The sequence below is a fragment of the Nematolebias whitei genome, chromosome 22 (genome assembly GCF_014905685.2).
Source record: "Nematolebias whitei isolate Nwh7 chromosome 22, NemWhi1, whole genome shotgun sequence".
NCBI lineage: Eukaryota > Metazoa > Chordata > Actinopteri > Cyprinodontiformes > Rivulidae > Nematolebias > Nematolebias whitei.
The window spans coordinates 28,863,766-28,881,436 of NC_056519.1; the positions used below are offsets into that span (position 1 = coordinate 28,863,766).

A 17,671-nucleotide genomic window follows, 5' to 3' on the forward strand; every position below is an offset into this window, starting at 1 on the left:
CACAGATATCTCAGAAAGGGAACAATTGAGAGTACCAAAGCTACTAACACAAGGTGGGGTAGATGGGAAGACATTTTGTTAGACCCTGATCTAGAGATAGGACCGGCACAGCCGGCGAGCAGAAAAACGACAAAAGAGACACCTGAAAAACAAAAAATGCATGATTGGACTCTCTACAAGGATGGCTCCAAAAAGGGATCCGATCAGGTGGCACATTGGGGATTTATCCACAAATATCAGGGTAACGGGTGCTGCCGTAGGAGGGGGAGAGTGCCAGGAAGTGCGCAAACAGGAGAAGTTACGGCAGTACTCGATGGACTGCTGGAACTGACAAACAAAAAAGTGAAAATGGCAAAGGTAGTAACTGACAGTCATTACTGTGCACAAGCCCTGAATGAGGACTTATCCATCTGGGAAGAAAATAGATTTGAGAGTGCTAAGGGAAAATTGGTGGCTCACCTTGACTTGTGGAAGAAAATAGCTGAACTCAGCCTCAATCTACAGTTAGAGGGGAGCACCAAAAGTCCCACACTAGAGAAGGAAAATACTGGCAGGGTAACGAAGAAGTCGATCGTTACATCCAGCAGAGAAAAAAAGTTTTTGTCGGGATCGAGAAGTGGGACAGAACCTCCGAAGGTCGGAGGGTCCCAGAAGAGTACTTGTTATAGGTTGTGCGGGGCGTGCATGAAGGCCTCGGTCTTGCAGGCGTGCAGCCTACACGTAAGGAGTTGGAGAGCCAGGAGCTCTGGGTCCCTTTAAAACAAATCTGCAAGGTGCTGCAGGACTGCGAAGTATGTGGTCAATATAATGCAGGAAGGCGAGGGCACCGAGTGGATGGGCAAACTCTCAAAAGCACCGTACCCTGGGGCTCAGTATGCATGGATGTAGCTGGGCCTATGGGAGTCACGGGCAAGAAGGGAGAGAAATACCTTCTAGTGCTAGCAGACTCGATGTCAGGGTATGTGGTAGTGAAGCCAGCAAGAAAAGCTAATGGCAACAGTGTTGTTGGCATGTTAGAGCAAGTCTGTGGGTCGTTAGGCGTTCCAAAGGAACTGAGAACTGATAATGGAACGCATTTTCGCAATGCACAAGTGGATCACTGGTGCCAGACTTTTGGGGTAATGCGTGTGTATTCACTTCCCTACACACCTCAAGCCAACGGAGTGGCCGAAAGAGCCATAGGTTTAGTCAAAAAATTGGATAGCTAAAAATGCTAATACCAAAGAATGGAGTACTAAAGCTGTGGAAATAGGACAGGCCTTGAATGACAGGCGTCAAGCTGGTAGACCCTCCACCTCAGAGGAGCTTAACCAATGACAGTTCACCACACAGGAAACTGGGCGGGGCTCCGACGATAAGGAGGAACAACCAGACCCTGAAATCTCAGTCAAGATGGGGCAGAAGATGTGGGTCAGAGCACAGGATCACACGTCAGCAGTTGCAGTAAGGCCCAAATACAACGCCACAGACAGAGTGAAGAGACTGTTAGACAAAAACACAGTCGAGTTAGTGAAGATAGGGATCCAAGGAATAAAGCAACTGAAGCCAATTCCTAGCTAAGTTGAAACCAGAAACCTGAGTATGGCCAAAGAACCAAGCACCACGCTCCCCTATATTAGAATGGCCACTATATGCGGGGGAGTTATCCTACGAAGAACAACTTCAGAGCTTTGGGCAGGTAGGGCCCTGAAAACATTGGAATATGCTAAAAAAAGGATACCTGTCAACAGAAGATGAAACCATCAAGTGGAACAAGCTAGAAAACAACTGTGTGATCTGCCTAGAACCAAGTGGTCTGCCCCGTCTTTGGGAAGGACCAGGGAAGAAGAAACCCTTCAAACCTAAGGCGAGTAAGGAACATGTCCGAGATTTCCAAGTAAAACCTGTAAAAGTAATGGATGCATTCATTTGTGGGAAATGCAGAGTCGCTGTCCTGCCTGGGATGATTATAATAACACAATGGGATTTGAGTGGCAAAGGCCCGAGAGACTGTACTTGTGAGTGGAATGGAACCGTCGTGAAATACTGCAGGGGCTGTCAAACAGAAATGCAAGACGGTCAGCTGATACACTCAGAAAGGGCAGTGGGTTGGCAAGTAAGGAGATACTACGACCCCCTTTAAATCTTTTAAAGCCCAGTTGGCCGAAAGAAAGTCTGAGGCCCCAAAAGAAGCCCCAAGAATGCAGCAGTATGACCAAGGGCCGAATGGAGCACCCTCGGCCCCACCTTTATATCCAGGGATAGTTGAACCAAATGAAGGGGAAAAGGCTAAACAGAAAGGGAAATGTTGTAACCCTCGAGATTTGTTCAAACAATCAGTGCAGCAAGCCTGGCCCTATAATCCATCGATGGGAAAAGTGAGAAACACACCTCTCAGCACTAATCAGTTTCCACTGGTCTTCAGGGTGTTCAGGGTTCCGTCGGGGACAGATGGTGGTGAAGTAAACCAGCTGCCTGATGAAGTGAACGAAGAAGCTCAAAAAGGCGGCTGGAAGGGCCCCTGGGAGCTAACAACGTGGGCTCAACTGGTAGCAGAGGTAATCCTAAACCAAGATCTCCCATTTATCGACCTGCCGGAAGTTCCTCGTGAGGCAGGGACCAGGCATACAAATCTATACTACCACATCACCAGCCTGGATGCATGGGCTATACACGAGACTAGACCCAATCAAAAAACAGCTGAGTATCTAGTGACCCGGAAGCCTGGGATAGAAAAGGAGTGTTGCAGATTCCTGGAATGGCTGCACAACGGGTGGACACTCCCATAAGGCCAGACTCCACCCAGAGGGTTAGAGTTTCCGTGCAGATGATCATTGCACCATGCAGGGGAGTGTACTCCGTTGGGGCCACAATCCACCCGATTGAAGACAGTAAAAACGACGCTGAAAAGCCTCAACCAAGTAAAACAGACAAAAGACGAAGTGTGCTGAAAGCTTGGGCCGGCAAGACGTTCCCAAGGAGATGGAAACTCACAGACAAGAAAGCGAACGAGTAAAAACCGACCGAAGGAGCGCTAGACTCATCAACGGATCTCATCGCAGAAAAAGGTTAGAAAGACAATCGTTAAAAGATGTTATAAGATGCCCTAGTCATATCTGGAAAGGAAGAAATAATATAAAATCAGCTGAAATCATCGAGGAATGTTGGTCATGGGACGAAACTACGTTGAGGACTGCCCCGGTGTGTTGGCCGGGCGAAATGGACTTCTTCCCAAGATCTAATGAACAACCCCGCGAATACGTATGGAATTTGTTATTTCAAAGATCCAGAACCAGGCCATACGAACCAGCCCTGATTGTCAGAGGAGAGCTGGTAAAATTAGGCAGACCCAGAAAAGTCTATTCAATTTTTACAAACAAAACAAAGAATTATCACAGCTAGAGTGTAAGAACCTTCCGAAAATCAGATCTCACCAGGGCGTCTCCATATATTACTGGCTTCATGTTAATAAGCGAGCAGTGGGGGTTACCATACAACTCCAGCCCGATGGGAACGCCGTGGATCTTTAATGTTGTTTATCAGCAGGTGTTGGGATGGCAGGTTAAGGTCAAGTGGGGCCCCAATTACGGAGAGCCTTACCAAGCACAATACTGTGAAATCTCGGTGGGAGAGCTGATAATTTGGGCGACAAGCCCAACCCTGAGAACGAAGATCTATCAAAGGGAATGTGACAAATATCGAGTAGTGGTCGAAAATACTAGGCTACCCCTGCGAATCTGTACGACCGAGTTTCTACGCCTGTCAACCACTGGAATGGATACCCCACGAGACCGGCATACAAGGCGACGGTGTCTTACCGGGGTCACCCCCTGGTCAGCACCGTAACTTCACAGATGGAGGTGGGCGAGCCTTACAGATGGTATGAGGCAAAATCACGCGCCTATTCCAGACAACGGATACAAGAAGCAATGGACCAGTTCCACAGGGGAGAAAGCCCGTTCAACAGCATCTTTAACGGGCTAGATAGCCCCCAACTGGAGCCCATCATGTGGCGTATCCACCAATGGAAGTGGGTGTGGAGAGGATTACGACCAAACGTGCCACACCTATCACCTCTATGTCTAGAACTCTATAAGGAACAAGTGACAGAAGCAGAGGGCAGAGCTCCGGTAGAAGTCAAGAGTGAAGCATCCATGCCCGTTGGGTAGAAAGTAGTCTACTGCTGTCATGTCTGCTCGTCCCATAAAGCCCGTAAGGAAGGAAGACATTATACACTCTTAAGCAAATTGACGTCGCTGTAGACAACGCACTAATTCAATATGATCGAAAAGGCCCAAAGATACCAGCGATAATAAACATAAAGGATGTAATATGGCTTGACAAGCCACAACAGGACTTTTCTGTATGGACCCCCCCCCAAGAACTTTTTCTATGAAAACACCCAGTACATCAGGAGACCTCGCCTGGATGAACCTCAAAAGAAATATAACCGGAGCCTGGCATGGCTCCCCCAATACAGCACCCCTATCTGCTCTTGTCCACCAGAGTCCCCATGGATATTCAATGTGGTTTATTTGATTATATCTGGATTAAGAATCAAACTCAGGTGGGGACCTAACTACAGAGAGCCATACCAGAGCCAGTTCTTCGAAATTTCAGTAGGAGAAATGGTAATCTGGACCACAAGCCCACCTATGGTGAGCGCCATCCAAAGAAAGGTATGTAAACTGGAGCGGTATGTGTTAGAAAACTAGCACCTGCCCCTTAGAATAGTATGGGATCGAAAGATGGCCCCTTACAATTGGTTGGTGAGTCCGAGAGCAAGATTAGGATACAGAGTATGGGTGTTGTATAAGGGCCAGCCACTAATAACTCAAGTAGAAGTATTAGCTGAAGAGGGCCAACAGGAAATGGAGTATTATTCACTAATCAACCATCTCTGACCAGTAAAACAAAAAGAGTGGGAAGCTGCTTTCAAGCCATTATGGAACAGACGTGAACCCCAACCCAAACCCAAAGAATGGTTGATGATGCAGTGGAAATGGGTGTGGAAATGTTTGCAACCTGTATTGCCACACCCCTCTCCACTATATCTAGAACTCCTTAAAGGACGAGTGACCACAGTCAACAGACACTCTGAGAAAAGGGCAAGAGCTAGGAGCAACACAGGCCCTTTTCCAAAATAGTCCCTCTAAAAAACAGAAACCCGAGCAGCGATGATTCAAACAGCGAAGATTCAGACAACTCCGATTATGATTATGAAGCGACCCCCGACCGACCTAAGAACTGTCTAAAGATTACGATTTTGGATAAAGCAGCTTGTCTACGTACCCTGTTGCGGGGACTCATATTGTTAATAGGCTTTATAATGTTGTTGGTTATTTTACATCAAGCTGGAATAAGACCATGGAGCCTCACACATGTGAAGGTCTCCCACGGGAGATCCAAGTATGCAAACATGACCTGTTGGGACATCACTCGAAGAAACATCTTCATGCCATGGAGACAGAATGAGACCATTCAAAATCAAACTTTGACGTGGAATCAGAATCAGAATAAACTATTGCCATTGCACCGAGATACAACGTGAATATGTACGTACAGTCGTCCGAAGATGGGCAGAGTGCACGAAGCTGCGGCTATAAATAATTAGCGCGGCCTTCTTATTCTTATTCAGAATAATATTTTGCTTAGATAAGAAAAGGAAAGAAAACATGAGGAGAGACGGTATAAAAAAAATCTCTCACACCGTGTCCTAGACGGGACACAATTTGAGGCATCAAAAAAACCTACCACAGCAAAGCAACATAAACAGACGTTATACATTTACATATAGGCGGTGAAAACATTGAATTTTTAAGGGAAAGTTGTAGTATAGTCCAGAGGCCCCCCCCCCCCCCCCCCAGCCTTTGTCCAGATAAGAGGTGACGTTCATCTTCAGCTCAGTTGAAGTTCTGTTACATGTTCACGGCCTTGGGGAAGGGAGGGGTGAGGAAACAGTCAAAGCATCTTTGTTGTTTTCAAAACATTCCAGGAGGAGTTGAGATAAGTCCGGCATCAAGGCCACAATTTGGGTCAGGCAGAACTCGTGAATTGTTGTTTCTGCCTTTAAAGTCTTGCTGTACATATTCTCTGATGGAAACTCCAAAACAGCCGAATTGATCCTTTACTCCAAAAGTTGAGCTCACAGCTTCTCTAGATTATTCCACCATTCATGAGTGCTGCCAGTGAGATCACAGTCCTGCTACAGCTGCTCCAATTCCCTGTCACAGCTCCACATTTAGTCCGAGCACTGTCAAGCTTCAACACCTCCACATGAATTTGTAGACAACCAGATTTCACCAACCAAACAGTAGAATCTAGTTGTTATCATGAATCCAATTTGTTCCTTAGAGGTATAGGGTCCTCCTTACCCTGACTCCTGTCGGGAGAAGTTGATCGATTTTGTTGAGAGACCAGCTGATCCTTCCAATTAAGAGGTATGCAGGGAAAAAAGACAGGCTTTTTAAGGGTTCACAGGACAAAAGAGCGCAGCAGGGAAGCGGGTGGGGGGGAGAGAGGGAAAAACACGTCTGGTTTCACCGTAGAATAGCAGGAAAAAAAAAAAACAAGGAATCAAGTGTAACGGAACGGGCTATCGAGCCTGGAGGAAAAAGCTGAATCTCACACCTGAATGGATAGCAGCTATCGACGCTGAGAACCTGACCGGAATAGCATGGACCATCACCGACCAGTTAGTCCTGCAAGATGGAGTTATAGTTTGGATAGCAGTCCTGAAAAAACAAGTTAAAAGAACAACAAGATGTATTTGGATTCATCCTGACAAAGAACCACCTGAATGGCAATGTGATTGGGCCTGCCGACCACTGCCAGGGTTGGCTCCCCAAGGCCACTGGGATAGTGAAGTGATCTATCCCGCTCCACCAAAGGATGAAAGCTGTCAGGCGATTTTCCCTTGTTGGAAGTTTTGGGGCAACATCCACTTAGATTGTGACAAAATACCCCCACTCATTCGAAGAAACCACACCGGAGCATATTGGAACCGAACTTGAGTTAAAACTATTCACACGGTGAGGCACAAGAAGGTGCTCAAACCTAATGCTACTGACGGACAGCCTAACAGACGACCTGATGGGGTAACACCCCCTATGGAGCTTTACCCTGAAACACCCCTGCCAAACATGATAATGATGGTAGAGTTAAAACCCGACGAAGGAGTTAAGACGGATGCAACAGAATATTGCAAGGAACACAGACTAACAAAGCTCCCCATCTGCTATTGGAATCTGTATGGTGAGTGTAAAACTCAAAATTATTTACCAATAACCCCAGTAGCAAATCAACGATATTATTACTGGAGTTGGGCAGCTATATTTCAGCCTGTTAATGCGTGGCACGAAGATTGGCTGAACATGACATTACCATGGGTATGGGTGGTTCCTGGTTTGCCTCACTTCTAAGGTGACTTTGTGGAGGGGTGTACCAGGACTTACACAGGCCTGATGGGACCATATTACTCAGACATGCATGTTCAGAGGCTGCCCAAACCAAACGAGCTACTTAGTGCACCAAAAAGCAATTTTTACAAGATTGACGAATGTGTAGCCGAACGAATTTTCCTTAGCCTTAATAACTCAGTGTGGGAGAGTAGCGGGGCGTCACCTAGATGCCGACTGTGGGAAACAGAGGTAGCAGTCATGTCCACCTGGCGCTATGACTGTACAGAACTAAAGAAAGAAAAAACGATCAAAATATTGCTCCAGGCCTGGCATGAGTACCACAATAGAGATGACTCACGTACCTGGTGGGGATTTCAGGAGGAGGAAATAAGAGAATGGGTAGTCCCTTGCTTTAAACACTCCTCTAACTATTGGATTAAGTATCAATTCTTAGCTACTGTTTACTCCAAAGAACAGGACATATGGTCAAATGCTTTATATCGTCCCGACAGGTATGTCAGCCCAAGACCATGGAATATGAAGTGCAATAAGCAAAAAGATGTGTGTGTATTCAGCTTAGCCCAAAGGCCTTGTTACAAGTTACCCAGATGGGAAACTTACTGTCGAAGTCATTATAAAGAAGAATTCACAACTCATGCAGCTGAGGTAGTGTGGAAGAAGTATAATGACGGAAAATGGAGAAGATCTGTACCCGACGGTACAAGTTGCACTAACGTCATATTAGGGTATCAGCTAAAAACTAGGAAGAATATTCAAGGAGTAATTGTCCCCTTCGTCTCTGATTCTATGATTGCTCTGGCCGAAGGACATGCACTGAGACGACGCCTATGCTTTGGCGATGAGTTGTATGGCTACGATTGGGTAGGCCCAAACAAAATCTATTCTAATCTCACATGTCAGTATCCAGAAGAAAGTTGGAAAAAATGTGGCCAGGGAGATGAAGAACATAACTGTGCCTGGTATGAAACTGTGAGTTACACAGTAGGCCGTAAAGTCATGGAAGTAATACATGGAGTAGGAGAAGTGATCAAGGAAGGCGGAAGAACCGTCGAGGGATGGATAGTTGATCTTTTCCTTCAGATCTGGCCTTATTTGGCAAGCTTAGTTGGTGTGATAGCTGTTGCCTTATTAGGACGTGTGCTCCTACAAGAAGGCCTCAAGGCCATGTGCCGCCCATGTGGGAGGAACTACAAGCCACTCCCACTAGAACCAGGCGCTGGCTTGGCTCAAAACTGAAACATCAAGGAAACGGTCTCACATCCGCCCCAGAGCAGCAGAGAGCATAACTCAAGAAATCCTCAAACTCCCAATCATCATGGACTGCCAGACAACTAGCACTCCGACAGATGTGAGTATCTTCCATGAAGAATCAGTTAGTACTGCGGTACCCACTCAGACCTCCTGGCCACGGTGTCCGTCCTACTTTAAGGGTAGCACAGTAGAATATTTTTTAATAATGATTGCATGGATGTGCTTCTGCCACACGGGTGAATGGGGAAGAGGGCGATTAATGCGATTCCCTGTGGCCTTCCAGGCTTATGCTAAGATAATCGTGACCCATGTAATACTGAAAAAAGCTAAAATAATGCCACACTTATTTGTCACCTACTTACTGGGAAGAGTCAAGCTCTCACTCTGACAAATAGCAGTGATCTCAGCTTGGCTGCTAGTGGACTCCATTGTGGTGACCCTTGAGTGTGTGGCCACTTTCACCCCCTTACCTTTACCCATCACAAACTGTGGGAACACAGCTAGAAGAGTCGTGACGGCAGTGATGGAAGGCGTCATGGCCATCACTGTATTAGCGCACCTGCTGCACCAAACCCTGTCCTTGCGACTCCAAAATAGTCACCGTTGGACCATGAAAATAGCAATCCTAATCGGATGGGCCTGGCCTGGGAAGTCTGTTCTGTGCTATACTGGACTGGTCTCTGTACCACAGTACTGATCATAGTTTGGATGATGACGTATGCTGCCATCTTCAAAACCAGACCTGAACTTATTCTTGCTGCACCGGAGGGGAGTGGAGGCCATGGAATCTCCATGGATTGAACCCCCAATCCACCGAAAATACAAAACTTAATCAGTATAACCAACAATACTTAAATCCCCCCCGCTAACGCTATTATTAATCATTAATCTGTTTGTTTAACTTCGGGTCACATTGCTCCATGAGGTCTTTGATGTCGGCTGATGGCCTGTATAGGCCCAGTAACGGTTGAAGGCCTCTGAAAAGCAATGGAACGCGGGGAAAAAAAGAAAAAATAATAATATAAATAAAATAAAATAAAAAATATATTATAGTAGTTTTATTGTAGTGTTAGAACTTGTTTTACCCCCTTTTGTTGTTACAGGAGCATGAAGTAACCTGCTGTTTCTGTCATAAAGGATTAACAGAAACGAAGTATCTCTGGGCTGTTGGTTCATCCTGGTGGTGCCAGTGCTGTCATTCTGGCTTAGTGGCCAGAACTGCGGTGAATGGGATTCTTGTCTCAGACGAGCCACATAGCCTACCGCAAGTATCGGCTGCAGTGTGCATGGAAACAGAACGTACCTGCAAAGTTATCTGGACCTCGGCTCTGAACTCGGTGCCCTATTGGCGAAGGGGAGCTATCCCACCATGAGCCTTATACTGCCCAGTGGTAGCACCTCCATAATGCAACCAGGTTTGTGGCAATCCATCTGTACACGGAGCTACCCTTGGTCCCAGTCCCATCCTTCGGGATTACGCAAGGATCATCAGAAACTCTGCCCCCGACATTGCCGGCCTCCTTAGGGGCAGACCTGGGAGACACTCCACCACTGGTTCCGACTCCCGCAATGACAGCAATTCAAGATCAGAATGTAAACCCACCTAACGTCCATCTGGCACCAACCCTGATAGTGACGACCCAGCATCAGATACCAGCTGTTACTTCGCCTGACCCACCACCTACAGTGGCTCAGCCTGAGAACGAGCCCATGGATGTGAGGGCAGCCTCTCCTGAACCACCCCTTCTCTCCCTGGAGTGCCCAGAACTGTATCAATTGGAAACCTACCTTGATCATTTCGTGAGCACTGAAGTTGGTCCGCCTAGCCCAACCAACTCCACAAGCACTGCACCAAAAAAGCGATGGTAAGGAGACGTTTCACCAATATTGTCCTTAATAAAAATTTATTTCAAATTAGAGCGGTAGCCTACAAATTGGCAGGCAGAAAGATCAATTACATTTTGAATTTAATTGCTTGGAGTTGTGAAAGATTTGTCATTGTGGTGAGAGATAACATATTGCGGCAGGTAGAGAGTGTGGGTAAATTGTAGAGGTTTTGGAGCGCTTGAGTGAGTCAGGACGACCGAAGAACTCACAGAGCGCAGCCTGCCAGAAGGAAAATATCTGGGGCTGAACGGAGCAAACCTACAGTCATCCTCCAGCTTCCCCGCCCTAGGAATAGAGAACTGCTTTGCCCAGGAAGGATCAACATCTGAAATATAACTAAACTCTGAGTATTAATCGTTATTTATCCTCTTTGTAATCAAATGTAATCATTGTTGGACTGTGCATACCGCTGTTTCCCCGGCAAAATCATTGATTAAAGCAAAGCAAAACGTAAAATTCTAGATTCTTATTTCAACACCCCTTTGTTCATGGAAATGGAAGACTTGGTTCAGAGAAACAACAGAAGCACGGGAGGTTTTAAAAGGTTTCGTATCTTTGATTATAAAAACAACATCCAAGAATCCTATACCTGGATTTTAAACAAAGCCAGATCAGATAACAATTACAACGCTAAATCAGGAGATGAGCTACCGTTAACTTGCGCTTCCTCGTCTGCCAAATGTCCCCACTCCTGCTGCTAGGTCAGGCGAGGCACGAGGTGAGGTTTTGGGTGTGGTGCAAGGATCGTAGGTAGTTAACAGTCTGGGTGAATCATCTCAACACAGCCTTAGACTAAAACTGTCCTAGGAAACAGTTGCGGGTAACACCTGAGCCATAGGATTAGTTTTGAGACCCGTTGGAGAAGAAGGCTGCAGTGAGGGCGTGGCACCTGTCCTATGTCTACCTTGCTCAGGTAAGCGAAACACCTGGCAGACCCAAACGTATTGTGAAGGTCTGCTGGGAACGTCTGGCAGAATCTCCCTTGAGACGGAGCTTTAACTCCCACCTCTGAGAGATCTTAGAGCATGTTCCAGGGAAGGTAGGGGACATCGAGTCCGAGTGGGCCATGTTCCGCACCTCTATTGTCGAGGCGGCTTATCAGAGTTGTGGCCACAAGGTTGTTGGTGCCTGTCGCGGCGGTAACCCTCGAACCCGGTGATGGACACTGGCTGTGAGGGATGCTGTCAGGTTGAAGAAGGAGTCCTATCAGGCCTTTTTGGCCTGTGGGACCCCAGAAGCAGCTGATGGGTACCGGCAGTCCTAGCGGCATGTGGTCGCTGAAGCAAAAACTCGGTCATGGGAGGAGTTCGGAGAGGCCATGGAAAATGACTTCCATACTGCTTCGAGACAATTCGGGTCCACCATCCGGCGTCTCGGGGGCGGGAAGTGGTATGCCACCAACACTATTTATAGTGGAGGTGGTGTGCTGCTGACCTCAACTCGGGATGTTGTGGGTCGGTGTGCAGAATACTTTGAAGACCTCTTCAATCCCACCGACACGTCTTCCACTGAGGAAGCGGAGCCTGGGGTCTATAGGTCGGGCTATCCGATCTCTGGTGCTGAGGTCACCGAGGTGGTTAAAAAGCTCCTCGGTGGCAGGGCCCCAGGGGTGGATGAAATTCGCTTGGAGTTCCTTAAGGCTCTGGATGTTGTGGGGTTGTGTTGGCTTACACGACTCTGCAATATTGCGTGGCCATCGGGGTAGTAACCCTGGATTGGCAGACTAGGGTGGTGGTCCCCCTATTCAAATAGGGGGACCGTAGAGTGTGTTCCAACTACAGGGGGATCACACTCTTAAGCCTCCCTGGTAAGGTCTATTCAAGAGTTCTAGAGAGGAGGGTCCGTCGGATAGTCGAACCTTTGGTTTTTTATTAATTTTTTTCTTTCTGTACTGCGGTGAAGTCAGACGTGTCTCCCGGCGCTTCGTACCCCCCCCCCCCCCCCCTCCCCCCTGTCATCCTGTCAACACTTATAAAGCCTTTTTTTTTGCATACCTTCCTAATTCGAAGGACTTGATCAGCTGGTCTCTCAACAAAATTGATCAACTTCTCTCGACAGGAGTCAGGGTAAGGAGGACCCTCTTACCTCGACGGAAACAAATTAGATTCATGACGACAATTGCTTTTTATGCTGTTTGGCTTGGTGAAATCTGGATTGTCTACAAATTCATGTGGATGTGTCGAAGCTTGGCAGCACTCAGACTAGGGCTGTATACTGAAACGAGGTTCTTTTGTAGCACCGACTGGATTGCGTCGGTGTATGGATTGAAACATCACTCCTTTTTCGGTGTCAAGTTTCAGTATTGGCTGTAACGTGTGTATTATGAAATTCTTTATCAAAAGGGCTCGTGAACGATCGGCACAGATATTCAGACAAGGAAAAAGTAAAACACCAGAGACTGTTACTGCTAGGAATAATAAGTGTCATTTATTAACCTGCCACAGAAAACAGCCAAGCAAAAAACATGTACACTCGTACACTCTTAACACACAAAATGATATGAAAGAACTTCTCACCGTGACACTGGCCGGGAAGTCGTTTTCGACCCAGGTAAAGAAGAATCACATCATCAACTGCATGGCACCGCGCGCGCTGGTCCACACAAGACTTCCAAATTTAAGTTGCCTGTCACACCTCCTTTATACCTTTCTTCTGACCGGATCGCGTGAGAGCAGTGAAAAACTAGTTTGATGGTTACCAGAACAACGGATGAGGAGCTGGTGATTTATTACCAATAAGGAGCATGGTGACCTCAAGGCGGGCCAAGACCCTGAAGCCAGAAATACTCCTTAAACTTTTACAAAGCATTCCTAAAGAGGGAACACACACCCCTCCATCCCTCTGCAAACCATCAAAGAATGTCCCAAATATTAACAAAGGCAACATAAATCATTCCCCCCTTTGTCTTTGTGACATGTTAAACAAAGTACAATCCCTAATATGTGAATAACACGTTGTATAAGTGTGTTTTCAAACTACATGTAAATGAGTGTAAAATAAGTATAAATTGACATAAAAGCATCAAAATAATCATTCCTATATCATTCCACCCTTGCCTTTTATGGCAATTTAGACATTTAATTCTGAAAAGTAACACACACAAAATGTATATGTTTGAATAGGCATAAAGGCAACTTAATATATTGATATAAAACATATTTTTATATCAACGTGTCACGTGGTTTCAGCACGCCAGCAGGTAAAACACAGACATATAACAAACAGACTACATGTTTACACCCAGAGCTGTATAGAGCTGCCCTACAGCTTGTATGTCTATGGTGCTGGTTACGCCCACAGATGGGGTTCACGTGTGCACCGCGTGTGTTGTTCAACGGCTTCGACAACACACGCAACTTTCTGCTTACAAGCAGAAAGTTGTTCCGTGTTTTTCTGCAAGAAGAGAGAAGGACAGAAGTCTCCCCCCTTCTCTCAGTATTAAAGTCAGCCTCTGAGTGTTGAACGGCCTGAATCAACATTCCACGACCAGACTCCTCTTATCAAAGAACTCCGAGAATGGAGCTGTGTCTGGGATTTCAGCTGGTAAGTTTACGTTTGTTAACGTTACTGCAGCTTAACACGTACATTACGGTGAATTAAACTAGAATCCATGTAAGGCTAACTTTTAAGATATTAGTGTGTAAATTTATTTTATCTACGTAGCTAGCTAAACTCAGAAGCTAACTAAAGATTGACAGTAACAGATAAAGCTTAGTTTCTAAAATTGTGCTCTTCCATTGGATCAGCTGGTTAAACATTTCAGCTATTGTTCACTGTTTGCTAATGTTCTCCTCACAGGAGCCTCTGATCTTGATGTGAGGAGGACAGAGACAGACAAAAGAAAAGCGAGGTGGGGGCCACAGGACAGTCACTAACTTTGTTGTTAAAAGTTTGCTGCCTTTTTCTACAGTGGAGACTGCATGGTGGAGGTAAGTAAACTGTAAAGGATGTTGTTGACCAGTTAACCCTTTATCTATCAGCCTAGATAATGGTTTTTGAGCAATAATAACACAACCATGTTATTGTTGATTTTTTTGTGTTCTCCTGTCAATTAGGGAGATGATAGGAGCCCTAAACCCCAGAGAACCACAGAGAAGATTCAGGAAGAGACACAGATGTACACAAGTCTGCCATCAACCCTAACCTCAGTGAATCCAGTGACCTGCTGGTGGAATGTGAGGGACACTATGCCAATGCTATCAAATTGGCAACCAGGTATCTGTGTGTGCAACAAGCCTCATCCACACCCTCAGAGTGAACATTTTCTACTGCTGGAGACACCATCCGCCAGGAGCGGGCTTGTTTGTGTCCAGAGAAAGCAGACATGTTGATTTTTCTGCTAAGTGAAAAGGTCCTCAGTGTGTAGCAGTTAGCATTAGACACTGACGTGTCACTGGTTTGAAACTGGTCTTTTGACCTGGACATTATTTATTTATTTTTATGTAAGAAAACTGCTTGGAATAGAAATACCAAAGTTAAAAAATAAAACTCACAATTTGTACTGTAACGTGTAACGTAATTTTATTCTTGTTAGAATTAATAGTAATTACAAAATTGGTACAGAAAAAAGTACCATCCAGGAACCAACACCGAAATGAATGTACCGACACCGGTACCAATACCGATTTTTTTAGAAAGGTACCCAGCCCTAACTCAGACTCTATTATGTGCAGCTGCATCAGAGAGCTGGATGGATCAGGACTGTGGACTCTCTAGCAGCACACGTGAAGGTGGGAATAATCTTGGAGAAGCTGTGAGCTCAACTTTAATTAATCAAATCGGCTGTTTAAAATTTCCATCACAGGATAATACCAATGAGACTTTAAAAGGCAGAAACAGCAATTCTTGAGTTCTGCCTGACCCAAACTGTGGTCTTGATGGAGGACTTATCTCAATTCCTCCTGGCATGTTTTGAAAAAACAAAGATGCTCTGTCTGTCTCCTCACCTCTCCCTTCCCCAAGGCCGTGGACATGTGATGGAACCTCAACCAAGCTGATGATAAATAACACCTCTTATTTGGACAATAGCTGAGGGGGGGGGGGGGGGGGGGGCTCTGGACCATTCTATGACTTTCCCTTAAAATTAAATGTCTTCACTGGCCTATATGTACATGTATCACGTCTATTTATGCTGCTTTGCTGTGGTAGGTTTTTTTGATGTTTCAAATCATACCCTGTCTAGGGCAAAAAATTGAAGGAAAAATTGTAGACCTGCACCAGGCTGGGAAGAGTTAATTTACAATAGGCAAGCAGGTTGGTGTGAATAAATCAACTGTAGTAGCAATTGTAAGGAAATGGAAGACATACAAGACCATTGATAATCTCCCTCTATCTGGGGCCACACGCAAGATCTTATCCTGTGGGGTCAAAATGATCATGAGGACAGTGTGCAAAAATCCTAGAACAGCACGGAGGGACCTGATGAATGACCTGCAGAGAGCTGGGACCAAAGTAATAAAGACTACACACTATGCAGAGAGGGACTCAAATCCTGCAGTGCCAGGCTTGTCCCCCTGCTTAAGCCAGTACATGTCCAGGCCCATCTGAAGTTTGCCAGAGAGCAAATGGATGATCCAGAAGCGGATTGTGAGAATATCATGTGGTCAAATGAAAGCAAAATAGAACTTTTTGGTAAAAACTCAACTTGTCGTGTTTGGAGGAAGAAGAATGCTGAGTTTCATACCTACTGTGAAACGTGGGGGTGGAAACATCATGCTTTGGGGCTGTTTTTGTGCAAAGGGGGCATGACAACTGATCCGTGTTAAGGGAAGAATGAACGGGGCCATGCATCGGGCGATTTTAAGCCAAAACCTCCTTCCATCAGTGAGAGCATTAAAGATAGAATGTGGCTGGGTCTTCTAGCATGACAATGATACCAAACACACCACTCGGGCAATGAAGGAATGGCTCTGTAAAAAGCATTTCAAGGTCCTGGAGTGGCCTAGCCAGTCTCCAGACCTCAAACCCATGGAAGGAGGGAAATTAAGTCTGTGTTGCCCAGCAACAGACCCAAAACATCACTCCTCTAGAGGAGATCTGCATGGAGGAATGGACCAAAATAGCAACTACAGTGTGTGCAAACCTGGTGAAGACTTACAAGAAACGTTTGACCTCGGTCATTGCCAACAAAGGTTATGTTACAAAGTATTTAGTTGAACTTTTATTATTGACCAAATACTTATTTTCCACCATAATTTACAAATAAATTCTTATAAAATCCTACAATGTGATTTCCTGGATTTTTTTATCCTAATTTTGTCTCTCATAGTTGAAGTATACCTATGATGAAAATTACAGACCTCTCTCATCTTTCAAAATAGGAGAACTTGCACAATCAGTGGCTGACCAAATACTTTTTTGCCCCAATGTATATATGTGTGTGTGTGTGTGTGTGTATACATTTCTTTTGAAGATGTTTCTAATTTATGTGCTCTGAAATAACCCATTTTTATTCTTCCTTTTCATAGTGCCCAGTTGACTATGTGTCTGAGAGCCATCATCAAGCATGATTTCCCTGGGCGCTGGACAGCCATCGTAGACAAGCTTGGCTTGTATTTACAGTCTCAACACAGTGGGAGCTGGTATGGAAGCCTGCTTGCTCTCTATCAGCTGGTTAAAACATACGAGTGAGTAATTCCACTTGTGCTGCTGTTCTCCATCTCTGATCATGCATTTTAAGTACTTAACTTCATGTGGTTTTCGAGGACACCTAATGAAGAGATGGTTACGTATTTCAGTGGTGTTCAACAGTAGGCCTTGACGCATGTTTCTGATGTTTCTTTGCCGTAATACACCTGGTTTAAATGTATGGGTTATAAACAATGCATTTGCATAACTTGATAACATTTTACCATACCATACCATACCAATTTATTTATAAAGCACTTTAAACAGTGACAAAGCACACCAAAGTGCTGTACAGGGACAGACAGAACAAGCACACAGCAACAGATTACATAACAGGACACCAAAAAGTAGAAACCAACAAAAACAATAATGGATAACAACAACAACCACAACATGACCAACACAGTGTGATGCACACAGACTCAGCACAGATCACACAGTGCTGAAAGCCAGGGAATAAAAGTGTGTTTTTAAGCGAGATTTAAAAACTGTGAGGGAGGGGGCCT

At 45.4% G+C, this 17,671-nt stretch overlaps 1 protein-coding gene across 1 annotated transcript in view; it reads left to right on the top strand.

Annotated features, from left to right (window-relative positions):
- ipo8 (importin 8) overlaps positions 1-17,671 on the top strand; it is a gene marked incomplete in the record, with an annotated part of 477,409 nt that overhangs the window by 95,340 nt on the left and 364,398 nt on the right. Inside the window, 1 exon segment of the mRNA XM_037695763.1 lies at positions 17,006-17,164. Within this exon segment, the coding sequence (XP_037551691.1) occupies positions 17,006-17,164 (159 nt within the window).